This window comes from Filicampus tigris, chromosome 16, assembly GCF_054856515.1.
Source record: "Filicampus tigris isolate MCC_2025a chromosome 16, RoL_Ftig_1.0, whole genome shotgun sequence".
Lineage (NCBI taxonomy): Eukaryota > Metazoa > Chordata > Actinopteri > Syngnathiformes > Syngnathidae > Filicampus > Filicampus tigris.
In genome coordinates this window covers 6121401-6145265 of record NC_141232.1, presented here as the reverse complement: position 1 = coordinate 6145265, position 23865 = coordinate 6121401, and the positions used below count along the sequence as shown (strand labels likewise).

The 23865-nt window shown below is 41.9% G+C and overlaps 3 protein-coding genes across 13 annotated transcripts in view; 1 reads left to right on the top strand and 2 right to left on the bottom strand.

Annotated features, from left to right (window-relative positions):
- The window catches only part of LOC147134347 (suppressor of cytokine signaling 3-like), a 164462-nt gene that overhangs the window by 35040 nt on the left and 105557 nt on the right, over positions 1-23865 (top strand). For 3 of the 10 annotated variants that reach the window (XR_015089964.1, XR_015089966.1, XR_015089963.1), the window contains exons 2-3: positions 6608-6698; positions 12009-12170. The gene's annotated coding sequence lies outside the window, so the exon portion shown is untranslated. Of the gene's footprint in view, positions 1-6607; positions 6699-7155; positions 7899-9969; positions 10106-12008; positions 12171-15053; positions 15138-23865 lie in introns of those variants that run through there. The other 7 variants (XR_015089962.1, XR_015089965.1, XR_015089969.1 and 4 more) reach the window with 4 other exon arrangements.
- On the bottom strand, positions 1568-10615 carry LOC147134350 (transmembrane protein 235). Of its 2 annotated transcripts, none has more exons than XM_086054616.1 (4): positions 10496-10615; positions 7132-7209; positions 6067-6204; positions 1568-3355 (listed from the first exon to the last, which is right to left on the bottom strand). In XM_086054616.1, exons 1-4 carry the CDS (start codon positions 10557-10559, stop codon positions 3114-3116), a joined length of 522 nt encoding a protein of 173 aa, XP_085910742.1. In that variant the 5' UTR covers positions 10560-10615; the 3' UTR covers positions 1568-3113. The 2 variants fall into 2 exon arrangements, with proteins under 2 accessions (XP_085910742.1, XP_085910741.1); XM_086054615.1 differs by lacking the exon at positions 10496-10615 and adding an exon at positions 9018-9480 and having other exon boundaries at positions 1573-3355.
- fscn2a (fascin actin-bundling protein 2a, retinal) lies at positions 15543-23600 on the bottom strand. Its single transcript, XM_086056442.1, has 5 exons — positions 22338-23600; positions 19283-19439; positions 18039-18160; positions 17789-17956; positions 15543-17714 (listed from the first exon to the last, which is right to left on the bottom strand). The coding sequence occupies exons 1-5, from the start codon at positions 23158-23160 to the stop codon at positions 17509-17511; spliced, it is 1476 nt and encodes a 491-aa protein (XP_085912568.1). The 5' UTR covers positions 23161-23600; the 3' UTR covers positions 15543-17508.

Sequence of the window (23865 nt, the reverse complement as noted above, 5' to 3'; positions counted from 1 at the left end):
GATTGAAAATAAACGTGTCATTATGCTGAGTTCTACCTCAGATCCAGGAGCAGAAAGTTGTTGAAGTCTGAAAATGATTCAAACTTCAATGAAATGCAGGCCTCAGTTAATGTTAACAAAAGTGAAAATTGTGGCTTCCAATCATCCCTTGCTGAATTTTGAACTTTAATTTCATATCGCAGTTTACGTTGATCATTTTTCCACACTGACTGTGACCGCACACTCCTGAAGCAGAAATTCCCCAGCTAGCTTAGCGTTAGCTACGATGAAGCTGAAATAACAAGACGCGGATGGACTTTCTGCACCTAAAGAAAAAAAAAAAATCCATTCTGGGTTCCGCTGTCGGCCAGGGTACGGCAAGGGATTCGGGTGATTAAAGTAAGCTATTTTCAAATAGAAAGGCAAACTTTTCTGTAGCTTGTTGCGGCTGCGTCAAGACGCTGGTGTGCACTTTTTTAAATAAGTACTGTAACTCAGTGAAGTCACTTCAGATAGCATCTTTGAAAGGACTATCAGCCTCCACGTGAAAGAGTGCAAACCCGATCAACCGAGCAGCACAATTAATCAGCAGTCCAAAGACAGATGGAGACAGTGACGTTAATGCCATATTATGCTTTTCCTGCCTCCTTTTTCAAACGTCAGGATGTGACCCAGGATGGATTAAAACAGGATGGAGATAATTAGCCAGGGTGTACCCAACTCCACACTCAAAAATAGCTGGGATAGAAATTGGATTGATGGACCGCAGTTTCAATTACCATCCATTTTAACATACCTGGACGCCCCCCGCCCCTCCCCTGTATCTACAGCTGAGCAAATAAATGCCTACGTCAACTATATATCAGAATACGGTAATCAAGAGTATTACGGCGATCAAGTAGTTCCTCTTTTGACCTGGTCCAAGACCAGATACTCCATTTAAGTTCAAAAACATGAAACCATGCAAAACAACATTAGACCTGACATTCATCAGACCGCACTCTGTGAACCCCGAATGAATGTTGATGAAGTTGCTAACAAGCTCAGCTCTTCAAAAGAAAGTTGGAAATGTCATCGCTGTGCACTGAGTTCTGTCACCTCGGACTGAACCTACCCCCTGCTGGGGGGTGGGGGCGGGGGTCTGTAATCAAATAAGAGGCCGCGGTGTGTGATATTGGTGTTGTTGAATTGGTGTGTCAAATGTGGAGCTACCAGCAGATGATATGGACGCTGCTTCTCCCTGCGCCCTTGCACTATTTGCTCGCTTCATTTAACCAAAGTAACATGGCTTGGTAATTGGGCTTGGGATGTGACAGAAGCTGCAATGTGGAGATAAAGTGGAGCTGTGCTTCAAGGAGAGCGCTAGTTCATTGTCTATAGAAATAAACGCCCGGAAGGCGGGTGAAGGAGAATTATTGGCCGTTGGAGTGATAGTGACAAAGATGGAGGCGAGTCACGCAGTGCTGTTTTTTTTTATTTATTTTTTTATACTTTCTCCTCCATTGTTCTGAAGGTGTGACGCTATTATCAAGGTAGTAGTCACAGGGAGTCTATTCAGAGAGAATTGTGTGCCCTCACACACCCCATAAATAGTATAATGAGCACACAGCTTATGCATTATGTATATTTATATTAAGCGTATCCGGTCTTCAGCCTCAGTCACCATGGCTGATGATAGCGCTGATTTAGGTCACTGATCCTTCATCATTGCACCTTGCATCATTGAATAGCACATTTCATCACTCTCACCCGTGTAGAAATAAATTTGTCACAATCTGAAAAATGAAAACTCACTAGTGACGTTCCACAGGGGTCAATGCTTGGACCATCATCATTGGCTGTTTTTTTAGCTTTCTTTAGGAAGCCCCACTAATTCATTATCAGAAAACTCACAACAGTCACATTTCTCTTAACTAAACTCACAACTATTTGCTCACAAACTCGCATGTTTGTGCTTTCTGTAACGCCGTCTTGGTTGAAATACAGTAATGTGATTCACCCCATGGGGAATTAGCATGATTTTGACATCATAAACTAGCAGTCTGAGGACTGGAGCATTTTATTTATTTGTTTTTGGGGGGCAAAACAACATTCAGGTTCTGAATGAGAAATCAGCTGTGAGATTCCACAGGGGCCCGTCCTCAGACCATCATTATTGCCTCTAAATAATTGGCATTTTCCAGCATTAATAGTAACCAAACTTGCAGTTTAAATCATGCAACTTTCCTTCGCTTGTCGTTCGGGTTGACTCATGCTTGGTTAGACCTGGACTGACGCGGCAATTTCCCATGATGTACTGAGCTCCTCCCTTCCACCTGTTTATATTAAGACCCTATTAATACATGATACAAACTCATAGCAAGTCTTGTCTCCTGTGGCATTTTTATTTGCAGCGCAACACTGCTTCAGTTAATCTCAATTGATTACAGTTGTTACTGTCGCTTCTGCTGTTTTTGCCTGCTGGTATAATTATATTTACAAATGTATTTGCGTGATGAGCGATACAGTAAAACTGAACTGAATGTGCAATACGTTCACATGCAATAATAAAACTAAGCTGAATATACAATATACATTTATGTACAATAAGAAATAAACATAAATTAAAATGACAAATAAATTGAACTTCATGTACAATATTCACATAGAATAAGGTGGGCTTTGTAGCACTTTTTTTCTTACAGTTATTGACCTTTCGCTAAGACCCATTCCCCCTTGGTAACCGTTGCTAGCATCAAGCTCCGGTAACTGTCTGAACTCCCTGGAGAAGCATTATCAAATTTGGGGAAAAATGACATTTTAGACTGAAGCGGCAGGCAGAAGGGTGTGCAGTGCTTTATCACTAGCTTGCATTTGTCTGGGTTCATTTGGGGTTTGGGATACTGAACAATTAAAAAACAAAACGGTTCAAATAAATACAATGTAATCAAAATAGTATTCTACACAGAATGGTGGTCTAGTGGTTAGAATGTCTAGCTTCCGGTTCTGAGGTTGGTTCCGAGATTGTGTTCAGCAGAATGTTTCCGTGAGAAGTGTTGTGTGCTCTGCTGTGATTTGTCTGCCTTTTTAGGGGGGGGGGGGGGGGGGTGTTGCTTAACAAAAGGTCAACTGCAATACCTGCAGACTTTTGACATTCAGAAAGTGACGGCAACGCCGCAGTCGTAGCGTCCTTTCATCTGGGTGATTTTGGCAGCCAGCAGGAGAAGCAGGCCGACGGACAGCTCCAAAGCGAAGGAGATCCACGCCATGGCGAAGGACCAGCCAAACGAGACGTTCACATATGCGAGCTCCTTCGGGTCTACGATCCGCTGGAACTCCTCCATGGCCTTATTGGAGTATTCGATGTAGAGGCTTACCCCAGTCAGGGTGAAGAGACCTGGGCAGATGAACGAGACAGATGGGACTCAACAGTATATTGCACTCATTAGTACAATGAACCCGTGGCATTAATTTGTAATCCACAAATTCACATTTCTTTATTTGTTTGTTTAAAAAAAAAAAAATCACCTATTCAGTTTTTGTGTTTTTCTACCTCCACGTGACAATTTTATACCACACATATACATACTGTACTACTCCTACATGTTGGTATTTCCCACCCGACTAATTGGCGTGAAAAGACCAAATTCACCACCAAGTCTTTACTTGCTGCGTAAAAGCTGTGCTAATCTAAAATCCAAAGCGCCATCTATAGGGATCTGTTCATCATTACAGCGGCTTACAAACCTGAATTTCACAGACTTGCACGCCTTGAAAAACGAACTTGACGAATGCAATTCTCGATGGCAGTAAACGGTTGGATTCCAGTTCGACGACTATAAACAGATGTTAATATAGGAAATTAACTTTTTTTTTTTTTTTTTTTATTATTCCCGGTTTAATGTATAGCAACCAGCCATCAATAACCCTTTCTTAAAACAAAAAATTCCAAAACATCTGTCCTCGATTGCAGGCTAATGAAAAACAAAAAGTGGCACACTCATTATTTGAGCAATTAGCTTTTCCATTAAGTCTGTCATTTATCAGCATAATATTGTCTTTGACCTCTCTCGACGGCTCGGTTGTCTTGCATGACAATCAAGGTTGGCAGACGGTGCTTGAATGCAGAGTTAAAACCATTATATTGAATTTACCACAAGAGAGCTATTTTTTTTTTTTTTTTGCGGTGGGGTTGGAGTTGCAGGCAAATCCTTCTCTTGATGTGGCACGTGTTTCTTGATTAAATCATAAAGGAAAAAGCGATAATCGGGGCCTCTCTGAAGGAGTTGGAAAGCAAGATTTGATTGCGGTCTGAGTCTAATGCAGCTGCTTTCATTTAAGATTTATTTTTTATTATTATTATTTTTTTTTAACATTTCCCTTCCAAAATACCTTCATTTAATTTTCTCATCTCGGGGGCTACTATAAGCCAAACAAATTTTCACCATGTATTGGACTAAAGGCTGCCTCGACTCGAAACGAAAAGGTCTCGTTTACAAGCGCTACAATGCAAACGGCAGTAAGAAAAGCGACGTGAGGTTTCACAGTAGTGCTTTCAAAGACCTTTGCACCCCGAGAAAAAGAACGATTCTTAACACAACGGATGCAATGGAAATAAACTTTGTAAAAAGAACATTAGTAAAAGCCATCACCCGATCCTCGCAAGATTTGAAAACGCTTGCGGTCTTTTGTTGCACACGGTGAGAGATGTGCAGAGTACAGACAAATGGGTGTTATGCGTGAAATGAAGCGTCCGTTCCCTGGAAGATGGCAAAGTGAAGAGCCTTCTCCGTCTGATTGATATGTGCATCCATTGGATGCAACCAATCTCCCTCCAAACAGCCATTTTTCCTTGAGTTACTTTATGGACAGTGCCTATACTATGCCACTCAGACGCCGCATGAAGCCTTGCCAGAAGGAAGAAAAAAAAAAAAAAAAAAAAGGTAGATTGCTGAGGAAAACTCATTATTATATGACCATTTAGCAGCATGGCAGTTCTCGTTATTGTGTGTTGTTGACTGAAACCCAAGATACAGATTTTGCTTTTCCTCCAGTCGAACAATAGAGGCCATAGCGATAGCCAATCCTTTGGTAAAAGACATTTATTTCAACCACAGAGCTACCTTGATGTATGAGCACGGCTGGGCGATCCGTTTAAGTGATTAACTCAAGGTTGTCGAGACAATTAAAAAAAAAAAACATATTGTGTGTATAAACACTGTGTATACACACACACATTTACTATATATTAGGGCTGCTCGATTATGAAAAAATATCTTAATCACGATTATTTGGGTGATAATTGAAATCACGATTATTCGAACGATCATTTATTTTTTTGGTACAAAACATCAAAAATATAACACACAATACATTTCTTTGAAACACTCTGATTATGTGAGTTCATTTTGGACCGGACAAAATTGAAAAAAAGGTGCGAATATATAAATTCAGGTATGATTTCCTTGTGTAAACAAACATAGAGCGTTGGATATAAATGTATATCAACAATCATTTTTTACGATGATGCCAATTTTGTAATCGTGGAGTGTAATAATCGCAATTGTAATAGAATTTTGATAAATTGCACAGCCCTAAATTCTGTCTTTTGATCCGACCTGAAATTTTTTTTTTTTTTTTTCCGGTGTATATTATATATAGTGTTTTATGTTAATTCATTGACTCCATTTTGTTGTATTATGGCTATATTGTTATTTGTATAGATGGAAGGATGTATAGATTTGAAAGTCAACCAAAATGAACTCTGCTGTATTGAAACTAAACTTATGTGCAATAAGTCTAGTCAAGTGTTTGCAAACCGAGATCACAAAGTTGTAAAAGAGATTTAGTGACTAATGCCTCAGTCAACTGTAATATACGCCGCCTGTTCCCCTTCACTTTGCCAGGAGACTGTACAGGCATTAGCAGAGTATTGACAGGGCTGAAATGAGACTCTTGCAACCGCCTAAAGGGGAGAAAAAAAATTGATGCTGTTCTGCAGCACGGTGAGTGGATTCTCAAGGTTCTCCACGTGTAGAAGCAAACAAAGCATTCCCCTGCTAACGCTGGCTGAGAGAAGAAGAGAACTAATCTGGCGTGTGGACGTACTGCAGATTAGAAAGTAGAATGCGGTTCCGGTCAGCAGCTTCGGGCTGCAGGCCAACGTACTGACGAGCCCGAAAATCCAACCAAACACCAGCAGCACCAAGCCCAACGGCAAGATGATGACCACCGCCTTGTGTAGCTCTGAAATCACACACACACACATTTAACACTTGAATACAGTACATATTAATCACAAATGGGACCCTTTGTTTGTTTGTTCTTGTCGTGTAATCTGCGCCACGGGGCTGTTTTTTGTTCTAATAATAGACAATTCGTTAGAATATGAGTGCTCGAAGCATAAAATGTGATTTCCATTGTGCAATCACCCACTCTCTCATATAATTACCACCGATGGAAGTGTCAGGGAGAGAGCTTTGTTTTGAGTGGCGTTTGTTGCATTTAGTTTTTTTTTTATTCAATAGGTTTGTGTTGGTTTCCACAAAATGAGCTGTGCCTGTAATGTGTACTTTAGTTGGTGAGGAATACAATAAAAAACCTAAAAAAAAATTTTTTTTAAATGATTTGCGCTTCTTTGTCATTACAGTGCACTTGCATGGAGGCCAAATGTCGGCAGTGACCGTCCACATCCAGCAGATGGAGCTAAGCAGACCAGTGCGGTAAATCGAGATGGATGGGTCAGTATCATCAACAGGTGCCTTAGGTGTTCTAATCAGATTCACTCCATCATCATGAAAATGCAGCACAATAACAAAACTGAGGAGTTTGGAGTATCAAAAAAACTTTGCACACATACCAGTACAATGATAAGTCTCTTAGAATATCGTTACCCTCTTAAAATAATGGCGTGAGTCATATTTTGGCCAAAAAATATCAGATGTGTATTTTATTTTCATAATCATATTGAACATTTTGCGCATCTTTGAAATTGCTGTCCACCCTGTAACTATGGGGCAACTGCCCCTTTAAGAAATCCTCGGCCGTTTTTAGTGATCACAAGCAGCATTTTGGATTACTCTGTTTTTTTCCCCCCCCTTTTTGTCTGCTTGCCAACAAACCAGCGATTAAAAAAAACAAAAAAAAACAACAACAAAAAATATAAGCACTCACCAAGAAGGTTCCTCTCCACTTTAGACAGGGCGGACATGTTTGCCTTGAAGGAAGAGATGACGGAACTCTTGTTTGATCCTGAAAATGTCAAGAGAAAATGTGGAAAGGAGAATGGACTTAACGCCGCAGATCGGTGATTCTGAGAGCCACACACAACGAATGATGTTACTTCAATTTCTCAATTTCTTATCATCTTGAAGAACTCACTTGGGAAAGAATAAAAACCTTTTGGTCCATTTAAGGTTACATCAATTACATCGATTCATGGCTCAAACACCTGTAGTGAATATCAGTTCTTTGTTCGAGACCATAAGTGCAGTGTGAAAAAGCCTTGAAAGGTGAGCAAGTTTCATACTGAAATTTTACCCTAAAAGCCAGATATCCCAAACTTTTTTGTGAGTAGCGTATTTTGGCAAGTTGAATGGACTGACATATGATGAATAATTGACTTTTTAACGGCTTGTATGCAAATGCTTGGGTTTCTGGAGTATCAATTAAAAACAAATCAATATTCTGTTTTTTGACTATTTTTGGGGGAAAATGTATCCACGAGTGAGACTTTATGAATTTTGCTGGACTGTGGCGTAACATGTAATTCACATAATACCACCCCCCGACACTGGACTTCTGCGCCCGTGACTTAGCGGCTAGACTTTGTGAAGTTAAACGGTAAGCAGAGCTGCAGTGCCGCAGCGAGGACTTGAATGTTCTGTAAAGTATTTCTCTGCCGATGTGTTCGCTGCATGTGCCACATACACAGATCCACTACACTAATTGAAAAGTGTCATCCGGCGTCTTGGTGATGATGTATTGCCACGAGTGAAATCGCTTTTTTTTTCCCCCACACTCCGGGGCTCTTCGTAACCGCTCGCCTCATTGCATCACCCTAGGTCTGCCCTCAGTTGTCATGGTAATAAAAGCTGTGCTCGATACTGGACCCACCGTAGTTTGGTAAAAAGGCTGTAACGTATGATTTTATTTTCGCTCAGAAAATTTGTGAAAAAATGGTACCTTTTAACCTGACGGTTGTGAGTTTGATACCCAGCTTCCAGATCACACTGTCGACGGACTGTGTACTTGAGCAAGACACTAAACCCCTGATTTTTCCTGGTGCTGTGTGACCACGCATTGTCATGACAATGTGTCTGATTCTTCAATGCGTTTGGAGTGCATTGAAGGATGAAAAGCGCTGTACAAAATGAAATCTATTAAAAAAAAAACCAAAAAACCCCACGCATTCAAGGCAAGGTTGTCATTATGTCATTCATTCATTCATTTTCCAAACCGCTTATCCTCGCAGTCAACACTTAAACGTGATGTTTTTTTCGGGTCAGGTTGTCAACCACTATAATTTTTGGGGCCCCATTTCATTTTGCAGCCGTGTAGGCAATTTCTCACACGAATTTCTGTGCCGTCTGCACAAGTGCGGGGGACCTGACAGGCGAGATTAGGTTTTTCTATTGTTAGTTTAGCCTTTCTGCATCGATACAGTCTCAAGTTGTGCTTTCTATTGAAAAACAATATTTGAAAAGCCACTTCTGTACACTTAAGCCTTCCCCATCGTAAACAGATAAGATAAGGTTGTGTTATTTTTTGGGGGTGGGGATGGGTGGGGGCATATTGTTGTTATGGATGGATGCCCTTCCAGACTCCAGCCTTCTCTATTTGTCTGAGTCTGGCCAGCTTTCCTCCCCAGGGGTTCCTTCTTTGGTTTCCCATGAAGGTTCTGATGACAAATATACTATATCCGTTCCAATCAAAACCAAATGAAGGATTTACATCCAAAGCAATTTCAATGCAAAAACGGATATTTACAAATAAAAATCTGAAAAACTTATGAGTGTTTTTGTGTGCTGTGTTCAGATTAGCAATCAATGTGCACGTACCTTCATTAATTCTCCACAGTCCGGAGTAGGAACTCAGCTCCGTGGAATCAGTGTAGTTGGGCTTATTCACATCGATAATGTACCAGTAATCAGTTCCGATGGATACGGCGAGAAAGCAAAAACTGAGCAAACCCGAAAAGCCAGCAGAGAGAATCACTAAGCTGTACCTCATCGTGCAGATCACAGTTATTCAAATGCTCCGCACATTTTCTGTGGGAAAAAAAAAAAAAATGGAACTCACACCGACCCTCAAAGATGCGTAAAAGCTCTGCTCACCGCCCGTTCCTTAAATCACTGTAAGTCCGCCTCGGCCGCTCCGACTTAAACGTGCAACATTCGAAACAAAATGATACTTTCTGGTCACTTTCTCCGCTGAAGGATAACTGGAGATGCTTGTGAAGTGAAGGAGGTCACTGACAGGTGATTCACACTCAACAGGATGAACAAGCGCCTGGGTAGCGATGTGTCAAGTGCGCCGAAAGAGAAACGTCGCTTCCGGCTTTGGATTTCAAAGTTTGAATGATTTGGCTGGTTAACGTCTTTATTTTTGTACCTCCAGCTTCCGGTCTCAAAATAAACCAAGCATAATGCACCGTTTTATTTTATGAAACTACCTACCGGTACTTAATGGTTTTCTTTTACAACATTTTTTTTACCTGTCATGCCAAAGCGCGGTAGCTAGCTAAGCAGTTTTAGATTTTTAATTAAAAACTCACCTCTTTGATTTGAATTAAGTTTTTATTTTTGTAACTCACGCTTCCAGTACACTTGTTTTTTTTTTATCTATACATACTAGTCGTCATTTAATTTTTTTTGTTTTTACATACACAAAGCCTAGTTATATAAAACAGTGTTTTACAAACTCTGTGCCGTGGCACACTGGTGAGATATTGTCAGGTGTGCCGTGGGAAATGATCTAATTTGTGCGGTCTAGCGCCTGGCAGCGTAATAATGTCTTTACTACATTGTAGTACTCTTTCCATACCAGCAGGTGGCATCAGCAGCAGCAGGTAGAAATTGTCTTTGCTTTTAGAGACAAGCGAATTAGTGACGCATGTTTATCCAAACAGGCCCGTGTATCACACTGAGTAAGTATCAATATGAAACATTATAAAATACTTTTTTCTTTGTGTTTGATTCCTATTCAAGCCGTTATAAAACAACACCATTCTTCAATGTTAAAAAAAATGCTTATATAAACAATATAACACTTATATTGTTAAAATAAGCAGTTTTTTCTTCACAATTTCAGCTGGTGTGCCGCGGGATTTTTTCAATGAAACGAATGTGCCTTGACTCAAATAAGTTTGAAAACACTGATATAAAGGGTGGTGTAGCACACTGCTAAGTATGAACAAGTGGAAGCAAAGGGTAAATACTTTAAGCATATTGGTTGATGGGAGTAGTCATTTTAGCACGCTGCTTCGTTACATAACAAACAAGGAAGAATTAACATGAATTAGCTAAGATTATCTTACCTGTCCTATTGTATGTGTTCTGGAGTGAAGTACTCAGCTTTCCATCGTGCTTCGTCACAAACATTCAGAAGAGAAGAATAATTTAGCCCGTCACACAAGTAACGTTATCCACATAACATTTTGGCGGGAGGAAATGGCAGACCTCTGCTAAGCTATGAGGTGAGTATGTAGGTGCTAGCATGAAAAATATTACACTATAAGAACACCCAAATACCGTAGTGTCTTTTCACTCAAGTAACTAAGAGTGGATTTACTTTTTTTCCCCCCCAATGTAGAAAGTGGTGAGTAAGAGGAAGTCGATTGTTGGGAGAGGAAACAGATGCCACATGCTTCTCAGATAAATAACAAACAGTGCAGCGGGTGATTGAACAAACACATCTCAAATTGAAGTGTAGCTTAAATGCACAAAAACATTGTTTATCAGTATTTTAGAACAAAAGCACAAGGCTCTTACATTGATGTGAGGAGGAGGAAAGAGGAGGTCTTACTTGTTTTCCCTTCCAAAAGCATGATGTCTGCCTAATGAGCAGCGCCAGGGCCTTTGGAGACAATTACAGTCTTTTGCGTGCGTGCTTTGAACACATAATTTCCTTCCACTTACCCAAATAAGTGTGCCTCGGTGAGAGGAGACATTTTCAAACTACTGCGCCAGTACTTCAGGATATTTTCATCCCATTCACATGTATTTCTTATGGATTTATTGTGAGGAAATGGAAACCTTCTCTGCCAAGTTGTTTTCTTACGCTACAGGTCTTACAAAGCTGCTCTCTCACTTTTGAAAAATAGTGGTGTTAAAAAAAAATTTTTACTGATACTTTTGCAGTCTGCAGTCGAAGAAAGGGTTAATCCTGTTTAAAAAAAAATAAATACATAAAAAGGAGCAAGCTTTTGCCAGTCAGGATGTTGGCGTTAGGAAGATTGTGGCAATTTGACCAATCACTCAAACGTGGACTCATAAACATGAGAGAAATGCTGCACTGTGGGCTTTGGGGAGGAGGAAAAAAAAGGATGGTGATGCTGCAATTAAGCACTCTGCGGTGAGCCCAGACAGTGGAATGACGTGAGGTTTTCTCTGGCTATATCTGGATTCCTGACCCATAGCAGGTCTTTTAAAATAATCTATTTCCATCTGAGCAGGTTAGGTTTGGCGAACCCAACACGAACAACAACAGCTTCTTGTTTAATTTGGGAGTCATGCATGATTTATCCTCCATTTTGAGCCAGCTTCCACCTTCTGGGTTTGACTGAGCTGTATATTCTTCAGCAAAATCACATGTTTGGGTTTTACCATTTTAGCAAAAAAAAACAAAACAAGAAAATGGCCGCCCACTGCTTCTATTTGCTGTTGTTGTTGCAACACTTTTGCGAAGTACATTTAACCCGGGCTGATTTGCAGATGACAGTTTGTGAGCTAAATTTCTGGCAAATTTTCTGTAGACCATCGCTAAAACTGCTGAAAAATATGGCTATTCACAACTGTTCACATATTTGTGCTCTTTATGTTATGTCCTAGGTCCAGAATGTCAACGTTCTGCCTCTTCTAAGCTGCCTGGCGAGGCTCCTTGTGGGGCTGACACCAGAGCAAGCATGATGGTAAACCTTTCAATATGATGCAAAGAAAGGTCCTGATGTCTACCGATAGTTGTGCTGCCAACGGCTACCTGTGCAACCTAAGGTAAAAATCTTTTTCCATTTATGTATTCAAAACAAGCCGATAAAAGAGTATGTATGTGTTATTCAGTCCAAAATGTAATACAACGACGAATAGGAAAGTAGTAATAGGTATTTTTGATGGTGCTGAGAAGGGGGGACAAGCACACCAACATTCTTGCACCTGGTGCGTTTTTATTGAAATGATTAGCTGCTTGAGCATTTTAGGAAAATTGAATATTGAGTCTTGGAGGGCAAAATCTCATATTGAAACATTTTTCACACTGTATGGAAACAGGAGAATCATGCTATTGTAAATCATGCAAATTGTTCAGATTTGTTTAAAAAAAGAATATTCCAAAGTGTGTCACGTGCAAACAGCCTCTTGAACTTTCTCCTTATTCTTTCCCATTTCCCCTGGAAAATCACTTCTTTCTTGACAATTACTGTATACCATGTTTTTGTGGTTTGTAAAAAAAAAAATTAAAAAAAAGATACAGTACACTTTCTTGTTTGTAGAGCCTCAAAACCTGATACAGGTTAGCACAATCAAACATTCACACTCAACTTCATAACCTAATAATTTTGTCTTTAATGAACCCACAATATTTGTTTTGGGAATATTAGATCAAAATTTAGAACCTCAGAACTGTTAGGCAGGTGTGCTAACCATTCAGAACAGTGCCGCCCAGAGTCTTAACGTTTTTGCTCAAATTCACAGCTTTGATTTCTTATTGAGGTTCAGCTGGGGTTTTTTTTTTTTGGACCCTTGTGTAATTTCTCATAAGAAGGTGAATATGTTTTGTGGACACGAGTCATTCGTCGCTCCCAAAATAGCCGCGGCGCTGTTAACGGAAGACACCATGACAACGCAAGAACAGCGGCGACAATAGGAGAATTGACAAAGCGTTTATGATGGTAATGAACTCTAGTTCGACTCCGACACCCACAATGAATCAGACAATGATCCATAATTCTCGCTGTGATTCAAGCCGTGGACATTTTCCTGTCTGCTCTTCCTTTGCACGATTGCGGTTACGCTCGCTTTCTGTTCACTTTCTACGCTTTGGTGCATCGGCTATAGCAATTGGGAAGTACAGACTTTGAGCCGTCTGTGCTGACACTCGAGCCCCGTTAATGGGGTTGATCCTTTCGACCAGCTGCCTTGGGGTGGGGGCGGGGGTCGTGGGGGGCCGCCCAGAGACGGGCCCAATGGCCTTAACGGTGTGTGGCTCCAGATTGGAAAAGGGAATTTGTGCACTTCACCTCAACACCACTTGTGTGCTGGTATTTCCTGCAGGCGCTCTCAAAGTGAGCAGGATTGCACTTGGTCCCATTTTCAATTATTTTCTTGCCTTTCACCACGTAAAACGGGTCCTTTCAACAAAAATATTTCGTGCCTGCAAAGTTGTGTTTTGTTTAATAATATGCTTCTAAAAATAAATACCAACCTGCAGCGGTCATGCCCCGCCATCATGTTCGGGATAAATAACAAAACGAATAGACTTGAATCCATCCCCTTGCGTCGATCAGTAAATATCGCGAGGATGATTGATAAGATTCATTGATTATCATCACACTACATACACAAATTAATTCAACCAAGCAGATATTAATGTAAATACACTTATTAAAACGCCACACAGCCATAACAGCAATAAATAATAATGTTGACATGCTACTCACAATATCGGCTGTCCAGTTAATAAAGTTTGTATGATGGTAGCAGCATGGAACAAATTATAATCTGAATAATTTTACAACTAAAACAACTCGGGTTTGCATTTGGGAGTAAGGCAGGCCAGTTTCCTAGAATATGTGAAGGTAGACCGTTCCATATTTGCTTTTGTTGCTTCAAGTGTGAATATATGCATACAGGGTATAAAGGCAATTCAAGTTGGCACCTGCGACTTAAGAATGTGATGTGAAAGCAATGTTTCATAAGTGCTTATGCAGTTCACACAATGTTGAAAGCGTTGCTTTTTTTCACCTCACTTGCCTGTCAAGAAAGAGGACTTTGTTCTTAATAAGGCGCCGCTAGTAAGCCACGCTTATTACTGTGCAGACAATATTGCTAAATTGAGTGCTGTGGAAAAACGAGCATTTGTTCAGATTGACCAAAAATACCGGAAATAGCAGTAGAAGAAGTTCTACTTCCGTGTCACAAAACATCGCTCTGTCCATTTCTACTATAAATGTTAGCGTTATTTCGCATCTTTTTCCCATTTGCGCTCTTATGTCGAGTTAACACTTCCTAATGGAGCTGCAAATGTGCCGGTTCAGTCTTGCGCCCGCCCTTTCTTTCACCTGCCCCCCTTCTACTCGCTTTCGGGATTAATAGAAATGCGCATACTGACGTCACAGACGGTCAAGTCAGTTTGTCCCGAAATTTCGGATTCAATCGACATAAACCACCCCGCTCGTTTGGGATGGGCTTGATCGGGTCAGAATATTCCGAATAGGGTGTGTACATGAAGCATCTTTATTCCCATCGGGCTTTTAATCCGCATAAATGTGTCCATGTAAATGTAGCCAATGTTTTTAGAGTGCCTTATTGTTTCTTCGCTTCTGCTTATACTTGTGATAACGTTCAAACACTACTTATAAATGTTGACTGTGTAGTTTCATGAGTGTGAGCGTTTGGACTCTGAAGACATTTTCCCCAAAATAATTAACCTCAGTGGGAAATTGTCGCATTGAATGGTGATGGATCGCAGTGACCTTCGAGGTACCGCTGTGTCAAAATTGTGGGATTCAGTTTGACCACGGCGCAATATTATGGGGTGCCCATATAAATGCGCACTGCAGCTGTTTCAAGGACGTTAAAATCCCATAAGTGTATCTGCTTCGACACCTGTTTGCCTGTTGTCAATGTATCCGTCGCTTGTGTGCTCTGTCAACGTTTCAGGTCTGAGCTGAGAGTTTGCTGAAAAGATTTGTCTGCTGCGATGACTGTTTACCTCGAGCCAACAATTCTTTTCACAGTTTCCGGTTGAATATTTGGCTCCAGATAAGTGTTTCTCTCAACATCGAGGAGTTGTCGGAGCGTAACCTTTTTGCCCTTGTTTCATATGTATGCTGTAAGGATACTGTTTTGCACCTCGAGGTAGAGATGAGGAGGAGTTGTGTGTCACCAGATGTCAGGGCTGGGAGCCAGTGAACGTGCTGGGATTCGAAAAGATGCTGGAATCATGCTGAGTGGGCTTCTGACAGTGTGTGTGAATTGACTAGGCTAGAAGAGGCACACACTGCCCCCCAGTGTAGATAATTGATAAATTCTTAGAAGAGCTTGCACAGAAGAGGTTGTCTTGATACCAGAATTTCCTGACTAAATGTCAAATGCAAAGAGCTCTTGAGACCAGTAATTACATCCAGAAATAAACGCAAGTCATGCGGGTTTCTCAGACACGTTTAGATTTTATTCTGCATGGTTTGATTTAAAAAAAAAAAATCATTTGATGGACAGAATGCTAGTGGAGATGAATGAATGCAATCACCGGGATTGAATCTATTGAACGCTACACCCGCAGTGTCACGTTTCAACAACAGTGCCAACTCCAGAGGGCGATGAAAACGGTGTTCGATTTAACGGATAGTGTCATTGTACCATCGTATCATTCTCTACTCACAAATGCATTTTGCAGTTTTTCAGCCGACTACCAAGCCATCAACTTCTGAAAGTGCGATGCGATGATCAGAATTTATGATAGAATGAATTGCTTTGGGATAATTAATTCGGACAACCCATTTTAGCGAGCGAACGGCCAGACTTAACTGTCAAAGGGGGGCGCTCGGAAAGTGCGCAATGATCGATTTGTGGTCTTGTAAATTCTGCGCTCCATATAAATGCGCAATCCCAATTGGCATTCGCAGAGGTAAGCCTTGTCTAGCCAACACAATCAGCCTCACTCACGGTGCAGGACGGGCACTTGTCGAAATGCCTTTCATTCACTAAGGGTCAAATTAACGATCGAGTTGTTTCACTTTTTCATCGCCATGTTCCGAGCAACTGTTTTGGTGCCGCTGTTCCATCGAGCAGAGGAATGCTGAACACAGTTGTTTCACTTGGAGGTCCGCGATCATAGCTGACGCCATTTTGTTCTCTTTCAGACCACAAACTAGACTCAGCCAACAGTGGCTCTCCTGGCTGCGGCCAAATCGTGAACAGTACACCATTTAGCCTCACTTCCTTCGAGATGTGATTCATAAATAATCAGTTGTAATTCAATGATCATTTTGCCCATCCCTGCTAGAAAACACTCTCCCTCATCAACACCCAAACGCCGCCTATCGCTAACCTGATCTAATTAGCCATATAACCCTAAAGCGATGTACTGTGGAGTGCAGTATAAGGCCCCAATGCAGAAACTTTTTCCTACTAGACACACGCAATGCTTTACATCCTCCTTTGGTTCGTGCTCATTTCATATATTGCTGTTTGACATTTCTGCCCAAACATCTTTTAATGCCGCACGTGTTCGCCACACGTGTTGTTTTCAACCATACCGCCAAGTTTTCTTTACTGTACATTGCTTCGCATTAGAACCATACGGTCCATTTGCGCAAGTCCACTTCATTTGTGTCATACTGTGTTTTATGGAAGCTGTACATTAAAATAAATGAAAACTCCATTGGCAATAGCCCCTCTGCCTTTAAACACAATGGGGCATTAACAATTGCTCGGAGTGACGTTTAGGGGCCACGCCTTGCGTGTGGCGCATAGCCGTTAAAAGCATTGGACAAAATAAAGGGCTGTAAACAAGGGTGGTAGAGTTTAATGCGGGGGTCAGCTAAACTAAGAGCGTGCCTGTTTCAATATTGCAAAGGATCTGGACTTTTTCCCTGAGCGAGTTTTAGTCGTGGTTGTTGAGAAAAATTTTCGGTGGATGACATTTCAGGGATATCTTTTCCATTTCCCGAGATGGATAGTTGCATTTTGTGGTTTACTCATGGCATTGGTTCATCAATTGGCTTTACAAATAAGATTTGAAAGGCATTCCATCTAAATTGCCAGCACTCGTAATAATGATTCTTTTGTTGCGGGTGTCTGCTTGGACATAATGTACCTTTGCTGACCTTGATTCAAAGAACATATTTTGATGAAGCTATGATTTATTTATTTTTTATTTATTTATTTTTTCATGTTGGCAATTATTTGGTTATTTGAAAGACAAAAGAAAATGCGGAACCATACATCTTCCTAAATGCCTCAATTTAAAAATGCGATTGGGCGTCTGGCTGCTGGTATAAAAACATGGCATGAAAATGTTAGCCAGCCAATCCACTTTGTGTGAGCTGACAGCAGCAGCTTCTTCATCTCATTATCGTCTTGCCCCGTGTTAGGACACTGACTTGATGAGGTTTTAGTACTCCCAAAGAGAGGATGCATCAACTGAAGTGCGATCGCCCATAAGTGTGCCTCCCTGGTCTCCTCGAAGGTACTTGCCGTTGGAACCTTTGATAGCTATTCGCCCGTGTTCCAGGAACTCCAAGAAAAAATCTTCAGCCTTTTCCCCATCCGAGCACACGAGGCCACTACTGGAGACATACCAGAACTTTCCATTCACACCTGCCGAAACACGTCAGCCAGTTAGATAAGTGTTGATGCCGATTTATTGATCGTAGAGTTTTGTAAACACTGACTTTTGACATTGTAGGCTCCGTCATTGAATATCAGTGAGAAAATGTCGTAGACCGACCGGTTGGCGTTTAGAGTGTTGGAGTTCTTGTGGTGACACACGAAGCCATTCTCTCCACGAAGGATGAGCATGGGTCGGTTGATGAGCTTCATCAGGAACAATTCATCCTCTCCTTCAGACACAGGGCATAGTGTACTGTTTTGCGGCCATACGTTTGGCACTCTAGTTAAAATCACCCCAGTAAAAGCACTTACCTACAGCATCGCTCACTGCCGAGAGCTGCCCGTTCTTCTTTGTGCACACATACTTGCCATTGCTGGCCTTGAGAGCCACCCTGTGTCCTCGCCATTCGATATCAAACATTGTATTTATCTCTCTGGAAAAGAAATAGATACAGCTGAGGATGAAATTGCTTCTTTCGTTTTCTCATTTGACTTTGAACGTCTTCCGCAGTTTGTGACCGGGGAGATAAAATGTCTCAAGTAGTCATTCGGTCAGATAGTGTGTGTCTAGCATTACAGACACACACCCAAAGGTTTCTGTATCTTTCTGTGGTACTATCCTTCCGGAACCGTCTTCTTTCGCCTCATGTACGTTAAATTACCCCAGAACTGCATTCATTCAATCGTTCCGGCACACGATGGTCCCCCAAATGTCACTGGATGTAATATTCCTATGATTGAAATGCACCATTAGATGTTTCAATTAACTAGCTGGCGCGGAGTTGCGCTTGTCCACTTGGGCATAGAGAAGTTATGTCTGTTTATTTATGTTGTTGCCAGACATTGAACAGACTCATCCTATACAGCAGAGTTTGCAAAAAACAACCAACGACAGGAGGAGCGAAACACCAGCCACATTCGAAGCTTCTGACGTCGTCGCTCAAGTGACGGTGGTCGGTTGATAAAAGCCATCGAAACGGTGAGCTTCGGGTAGGAGCGTCAAAAACGTCCGTGTAGTTTCGTATCAGTAAAGATGTGGAGTGCTTATGGTGCTTTCCAAAAGAGCTTTTGTAATGTCAGAGGTCATTGATGTTGGACTCTGGCTCATCCAGACGGTGTTACGATAAAAGGTCATGGCTCAGTCGGGGCCTTCCATCCATTTTCTATATGATTTGTTCATGGGGGATGGCAAGGGTTAGGGTTAACGTAAACCAATCCCATCCCAGGCTACCCTGGACTGCTTGCCAGTGAGTCACTCCTATTTCGATGTCAGCTGAATAAATGTAAATGAGGACCGGTCAAATTGAATTCACAGAAAATCCCCATGTTCGAATTCACCCTGGCCAAACGTTTCTCTGTTGCAAAAGAATCAATGACAACTGTGAAGTTGTTTGGTTCTTCTTTATCAGGCTCTTATGTACGCTACAAGGGACACAGTCCCGCTGGAAAGGTAAAGGGCCAGCATTGTAATCACAGCGCTCAAAAAGTGTAGCCACCTTTGAACTGTGCTTGAGCCCTGCTCCAAAAACGAAAAGGACCTCTGAAAAGCTACTTACGCTTCGGATGCAGTGGACTGGATCTCTCCGTGAGTCACAAGAGTCCAGTAGGACCCCCCATTTGTCCTGAACATGGACTTTTTACTCTTCTTGTCAATTTCCATCTGGAAAGTCTCCATGTCCGTCTCCACATCCTGATTGGCTGAAATGCTCACACCTGGAATGAAGAGCGGATATTGGCCATTGCGTTTCTGCTTCACACCTGCATCATTGCATCTCCTCCAAAGAGGACGTCACAGACACACCCTGCATTCACATGATGTGCATTCCAGACCGTGAGTGGTTCTTTCAGCCATTTTCTTTTTTTGTCAAAGGGACTTCTAATTTGGAACTTTGTCATATGTTGAGGAAATTGTGGTTTTTATTTTATTTTTTATAACTATTACTGTAAAAAAAAATTGTAGATACTTTCTGGTCAGTCTGCCATTCCCCTGTGGGGGGCGCCTCACTCGCAGCCAATCCAATGTTATATGCTTAAGCCTCATGAATTAGCTCTGTCTGGTTGGGTGTGTCAGGTGGTGGGGACTGCACTCACAGACGCGTATAACTGAACGGTGTCTGCTGCAGGTCAAATTAGATGCCACAGAAATATCCTCCAACCTCTCTCTTAAGCCTGTTACAACCCTAATCCTCCACAGTCACCCCCTCCACCCTTCCCGCTCATTCGCTTGCTGTAATTCCCTGAGTGGTGAAATGCAAATCTTCACTGCAGGGCCCACTAAGCAGCTTTCAGTGCCCTGTTCTTAAAAAACGTGAAACTGCCGCAAGGACTAACACTGCATTTTAAAATATTGGTCTTTGCCTGATAAATTAGATGAAGGGTTGTCGAAACATGAACCTAAATCTACTCCAGTTAAGATGCTCTTCGGCGATGCTGTCAGTTGTTGTAATTGAGTTGAAACCTTGCGAGGGAACACGTCCTTCCATATTATTTGCACGAGTAATTTTTACAGGAGAAGCGAACAGATCACATCTCGCAGGCTGACATGAGCTTTATTTCACAAGGCTCAGCTGTAATTATTTGTCATAGCCACACTGGTGTGTTGTAGATCCAAGTTGGAGAGCGGAGAACCCCTCCTCAGCGGGTGACAGTAAAGCGGGAGTCCCGTCAAGGTTTAGGTTATTGACCCTTAGAGGACAATTTTGCCACAGCGTAATTTCCTCCCGGTGTAATCTTCAATGGGGACACAGCTGAGATGACAAAGCCCATTACCACAATTACCTCCACGGTATGGCTGACGACCATTCGGGGCCACGCACACAAGATAAACTCCGCTTTCTATTATTCGTTATGGCTTCTTAATGTTACTGGCTTGGTTTTGAGTAATGTATTTTCAACTGCCGGGGTTAAATTAGCCCTGTGATTGGCTGTTGACCTGTCCAGAATGTACCCCACCCCTTGCCCAAAGTCAAGGCCTCACACAACCTCGACCCGAGTGAGGATAGGCGGCACGGACGATGGATGGATGGGTGAAGGTTTGATAATGACAACAAAAACAACCACAAAAATCATTTGTGTTTGCATTCATTTTGTGGCGTGACACCAGACCCATTTAATGACCTTACTGTATTTTGTTGTTAAAAACAATCTGGTTTGCTTTTTCGAATTAATAAAACTCTGTTCTGAAATGGCTGAATGAAAACAGATTGTAATTGTGAATATGGCAGCACCACAAACCGTAATTACATTGCGTTAACCACAGGCTGTAAAGGATATCGAGTAGCGGGGAGAAGGGGGAAATTATAGCTAAGTGCACTGTGAAATCAATTGTAAGAATGACAGTGAGAAGCACCTTTGTACAATAACTACAAAGGTTATTGCTCAAGCTGAACATCCAAGTTCAGTGGAACAAATAAGGTAGAAAGTAACATAGAAGCAGCATTTTCCTGAAATGTTGTTGTATTCCGTCTTGTACAGCATTAGGGACATTCAACATTAGTTCCACTGTGGTAGGTGGTTTACAAAATTTGGGGATTCTTCGCAGGATGTCAATGGCGATAAAATAGATGCATTGACCATAAATTATGCCGAGAAAAATAACCAGAATGCAGAGCGCTGTTTTCATGACCATTCACGTCCATAAATTAACCTTTTAGTTCGGCTTCTCTTCCCATGACTTATGTTTTAATTAATTTTTATGTACTGTGTGTGAGCAATTATAGTATGTAAATAGAATCCTCATGCTTTTTTTTTCCATACAGACTTGAACACAGTACGGCTTAAGCCTAATGTATCCCGTTGAGGTTGTTTGGGTTAGCCCCGTGGGAGATTTTGGACAAATCTATTCGAAAGTTCCGCAATTATCAAGAAACAACATGGTTTCCCCAGTATGTTTCAATTAGGCACCTCTTTTGTTTATTTCTCAGTGTATTATGCCTTGTTTCTAATTGTAGGTGTCTATGTGGAACACTTAATATATTTGGTGCGGTTTTTGCAGCTTACATCAGCAGTACATGCAGCAAGGGCTTGCAAAAGCCACAGGCAAACCGAGACAGTAGCCTTTTGTTTTGGGATTGTGCCTAAAATTGTGGCCCATGGAACTCGGATTACAGCAGGATCTGATTTTTTTTCATTGTATCATAAATAGCAATGTTTCACTGTTATATGTATTTGTAGTTGCATTTTGCTTAGGCCTAGTATTATTTTGTAATTGATTGTTGAGATGTTTTGAATCCAGGTCCCACTTTGAAATTAGGCGTAAAGCGAATATTCAGTGGAAGTATGGTTGGAAAATAAACAATGTTCATTCAAGCAGCATATCCAGCGAAACCTTTGAAACGTCAACTATGAAATAGAAATAGTATTTTGCAAGAATCACCCAGATTGTTTGCTTGGTTCATGCTACACTTGTGTTATAACTGGAAAAAAACAGTCATCCCACATAAAAAAAAAAGAACTTAAGACTGTCAATTTTTTTATAATGTGCAGCGTGAATCTCTGGCAGTAAACACCACTGAATTGCTGCTTCCTTTGAGTTTCATTTTCAGGTATTGTGTTGCAGCAGCTATGTGTCGTCTTCTACGCATGAGACGACACAATCGCTCGTTGATTTACCTTGCTTGACGGAGACAAATCTTTTATTGGCAGCTTGGAAAACGACTTGTGGGTGACTTTCCTCAAGGTCAAAGAGCTCATCTTTCCCCGGCTTGGAGCAGCGGCCAGATCGCAGTGTTCCCGTGGGACCCACCGGGGTCAGATATTTGCCATCACAGTCCTTGAAGGCCAGCTTGCCTGATTTCAGCTCCAGCGTGAAGCTCGTTGTATTGGTGTTCTCCTTCACTAATTTACCGTCATTTCGGAGGAAACGGCTGTCACAGGTTTTCAGGCTGTACTTGCCCTCCTGGTACACCAAGGTGACCAAGGAGTCTACCCCCCAGGGGATGTTGCTGTCCACTGAGATCTCTCCGTCGGAAGCGGACAGGTGGGCGTAGCGTTTACGTGCCACACTGAGCAGACTAGCCTGTGGGTGCAGCGCCAAATGGACGGCCCACAACTCCTGTTCCGCAATCACCTGGGCAAAGCAGGACAGGTAGTCGGCTGAGCCTCCGAAGTAACGCAGGTAAGGCTCGGATTGCAGCGCCCAACGACCATCAGACTGGGGCACAATCAGGAACCGGCACTCTGGGTCAGGACTTTCAGCCCCGCATGTGATCTTGCCGTCTTTGTCGGAAGCCAGGTAACGTCCCAAGTGACTGCGGAGGAACACTACCTGGCCGTCCTGCTCGTCCTGCTCCAAGGTCCAGATCTGCTTCTTCTTCAAACTGGTGCCTGAAGCGTTCACCTTGAAGCCAAAGGCCTCTGCTGTTAGGTAGCGGCTTTCATAGTTGATGAGCCCAAACTGGAGTTTCAGGGCTCTGTTAATTCCGTTTGTGGGCATGTTCGACCAAGCCACACGGTGAAATTCCAAGGACAAAGAATGTAAAAAAGAAAGAAAACAAACCAAGCAAGACGCTCCAAAGGGAATATCACAAACAGTTCTCCCCCGTCTCTATGTCATAGGTAGGGTCTACTTATCTCCCTTGATGGATTGTTGAGTGCTCCTTCTGTTGCCTGTCACTTTCTCTCGCCGGAGCACTTGTGCAGACACTTGCTCTCAGTTCCTTAATGAGTCGGGATTAAAATCAGCAGGACAAAGCACCTCAATCCAACAAGCTTCTGACGTCACATACTGGTTCACCAACTGCAAATCTCCCCTACTCACTCTTCCTCCCCTTCAGGACAACACACTCGCCTTTCATTTACTCTCTTTTCTTCATAGCCTTTGTCATTCATCCTCGTGAGCTCTTACCGAGACTCATTTTCTTGTGGGTGTCGCTCACTTTGTCGGTCCTGCAACGCCATAACCCATCGGATTATCCTTTCTTAGATCCGTTGGTGAGCCACAGCCTAATTGGAAAATGCCCAGTGAGGAGAGGTGCTCACTCTCTATGGCTTCTGTCATCACCTTTTTATTCAGTTGTTCTAATATCTAGTACTTATCAATAAGACATTAAGGCCTCGGGACTTGAGTTCAAAAGCAAAGTCCTAAACCCCACGGTAATACAAAGGTTTCTTTATCAGCCACATGCTGTTTCAGCAAGCC

Bases quoted from the DNA above. Each gene is read 5' to 3' on its own strand.
- LOC147134350 (XM_086054615.1), bottom strand. From the start codon at position 9,189: ATGAGGTACAGCTTAGTGATTCTCTCTGCTGGCTTTTCGGGTTTGCTC. The intron at 7,210-9,017 runs GTACGTGCACAT...TGACATTTTCAG, and splicing joins ACTGTGGAGAATTAATGAAG to GATCAAACAAGAGTTCCGTC. The intron at 3,356-6,066 runs GTACGTCCACAC...TCATCTGCCCAG, and splicing joins ATTCTACTTTCTAATCTGCA to GTCTCTTCACCCTGACTGGG.
- fscn2a (XM_086056442.1), bottom strand. From the start codon at position 23,160: ATGCCCACAAACGGAATTAACAGAGCCCTGAAACTCCAGTTTGGGCTC. The intron at 18,161-19,282 runs GTAAGTAGCTTT...TTTCTTTTCCAG, and splicing joins CAGTCCACTGCATCCGAAGC to AGAGATAAATACAATGTTTG. The intron at 17,957-18,038 runs GTAAGTGCTTTT...CTGTGTCTGAAG, and splicing joins GGCAGTGAGCGATGCTGTAG to GAGAGGATGAATTGTTCCTG.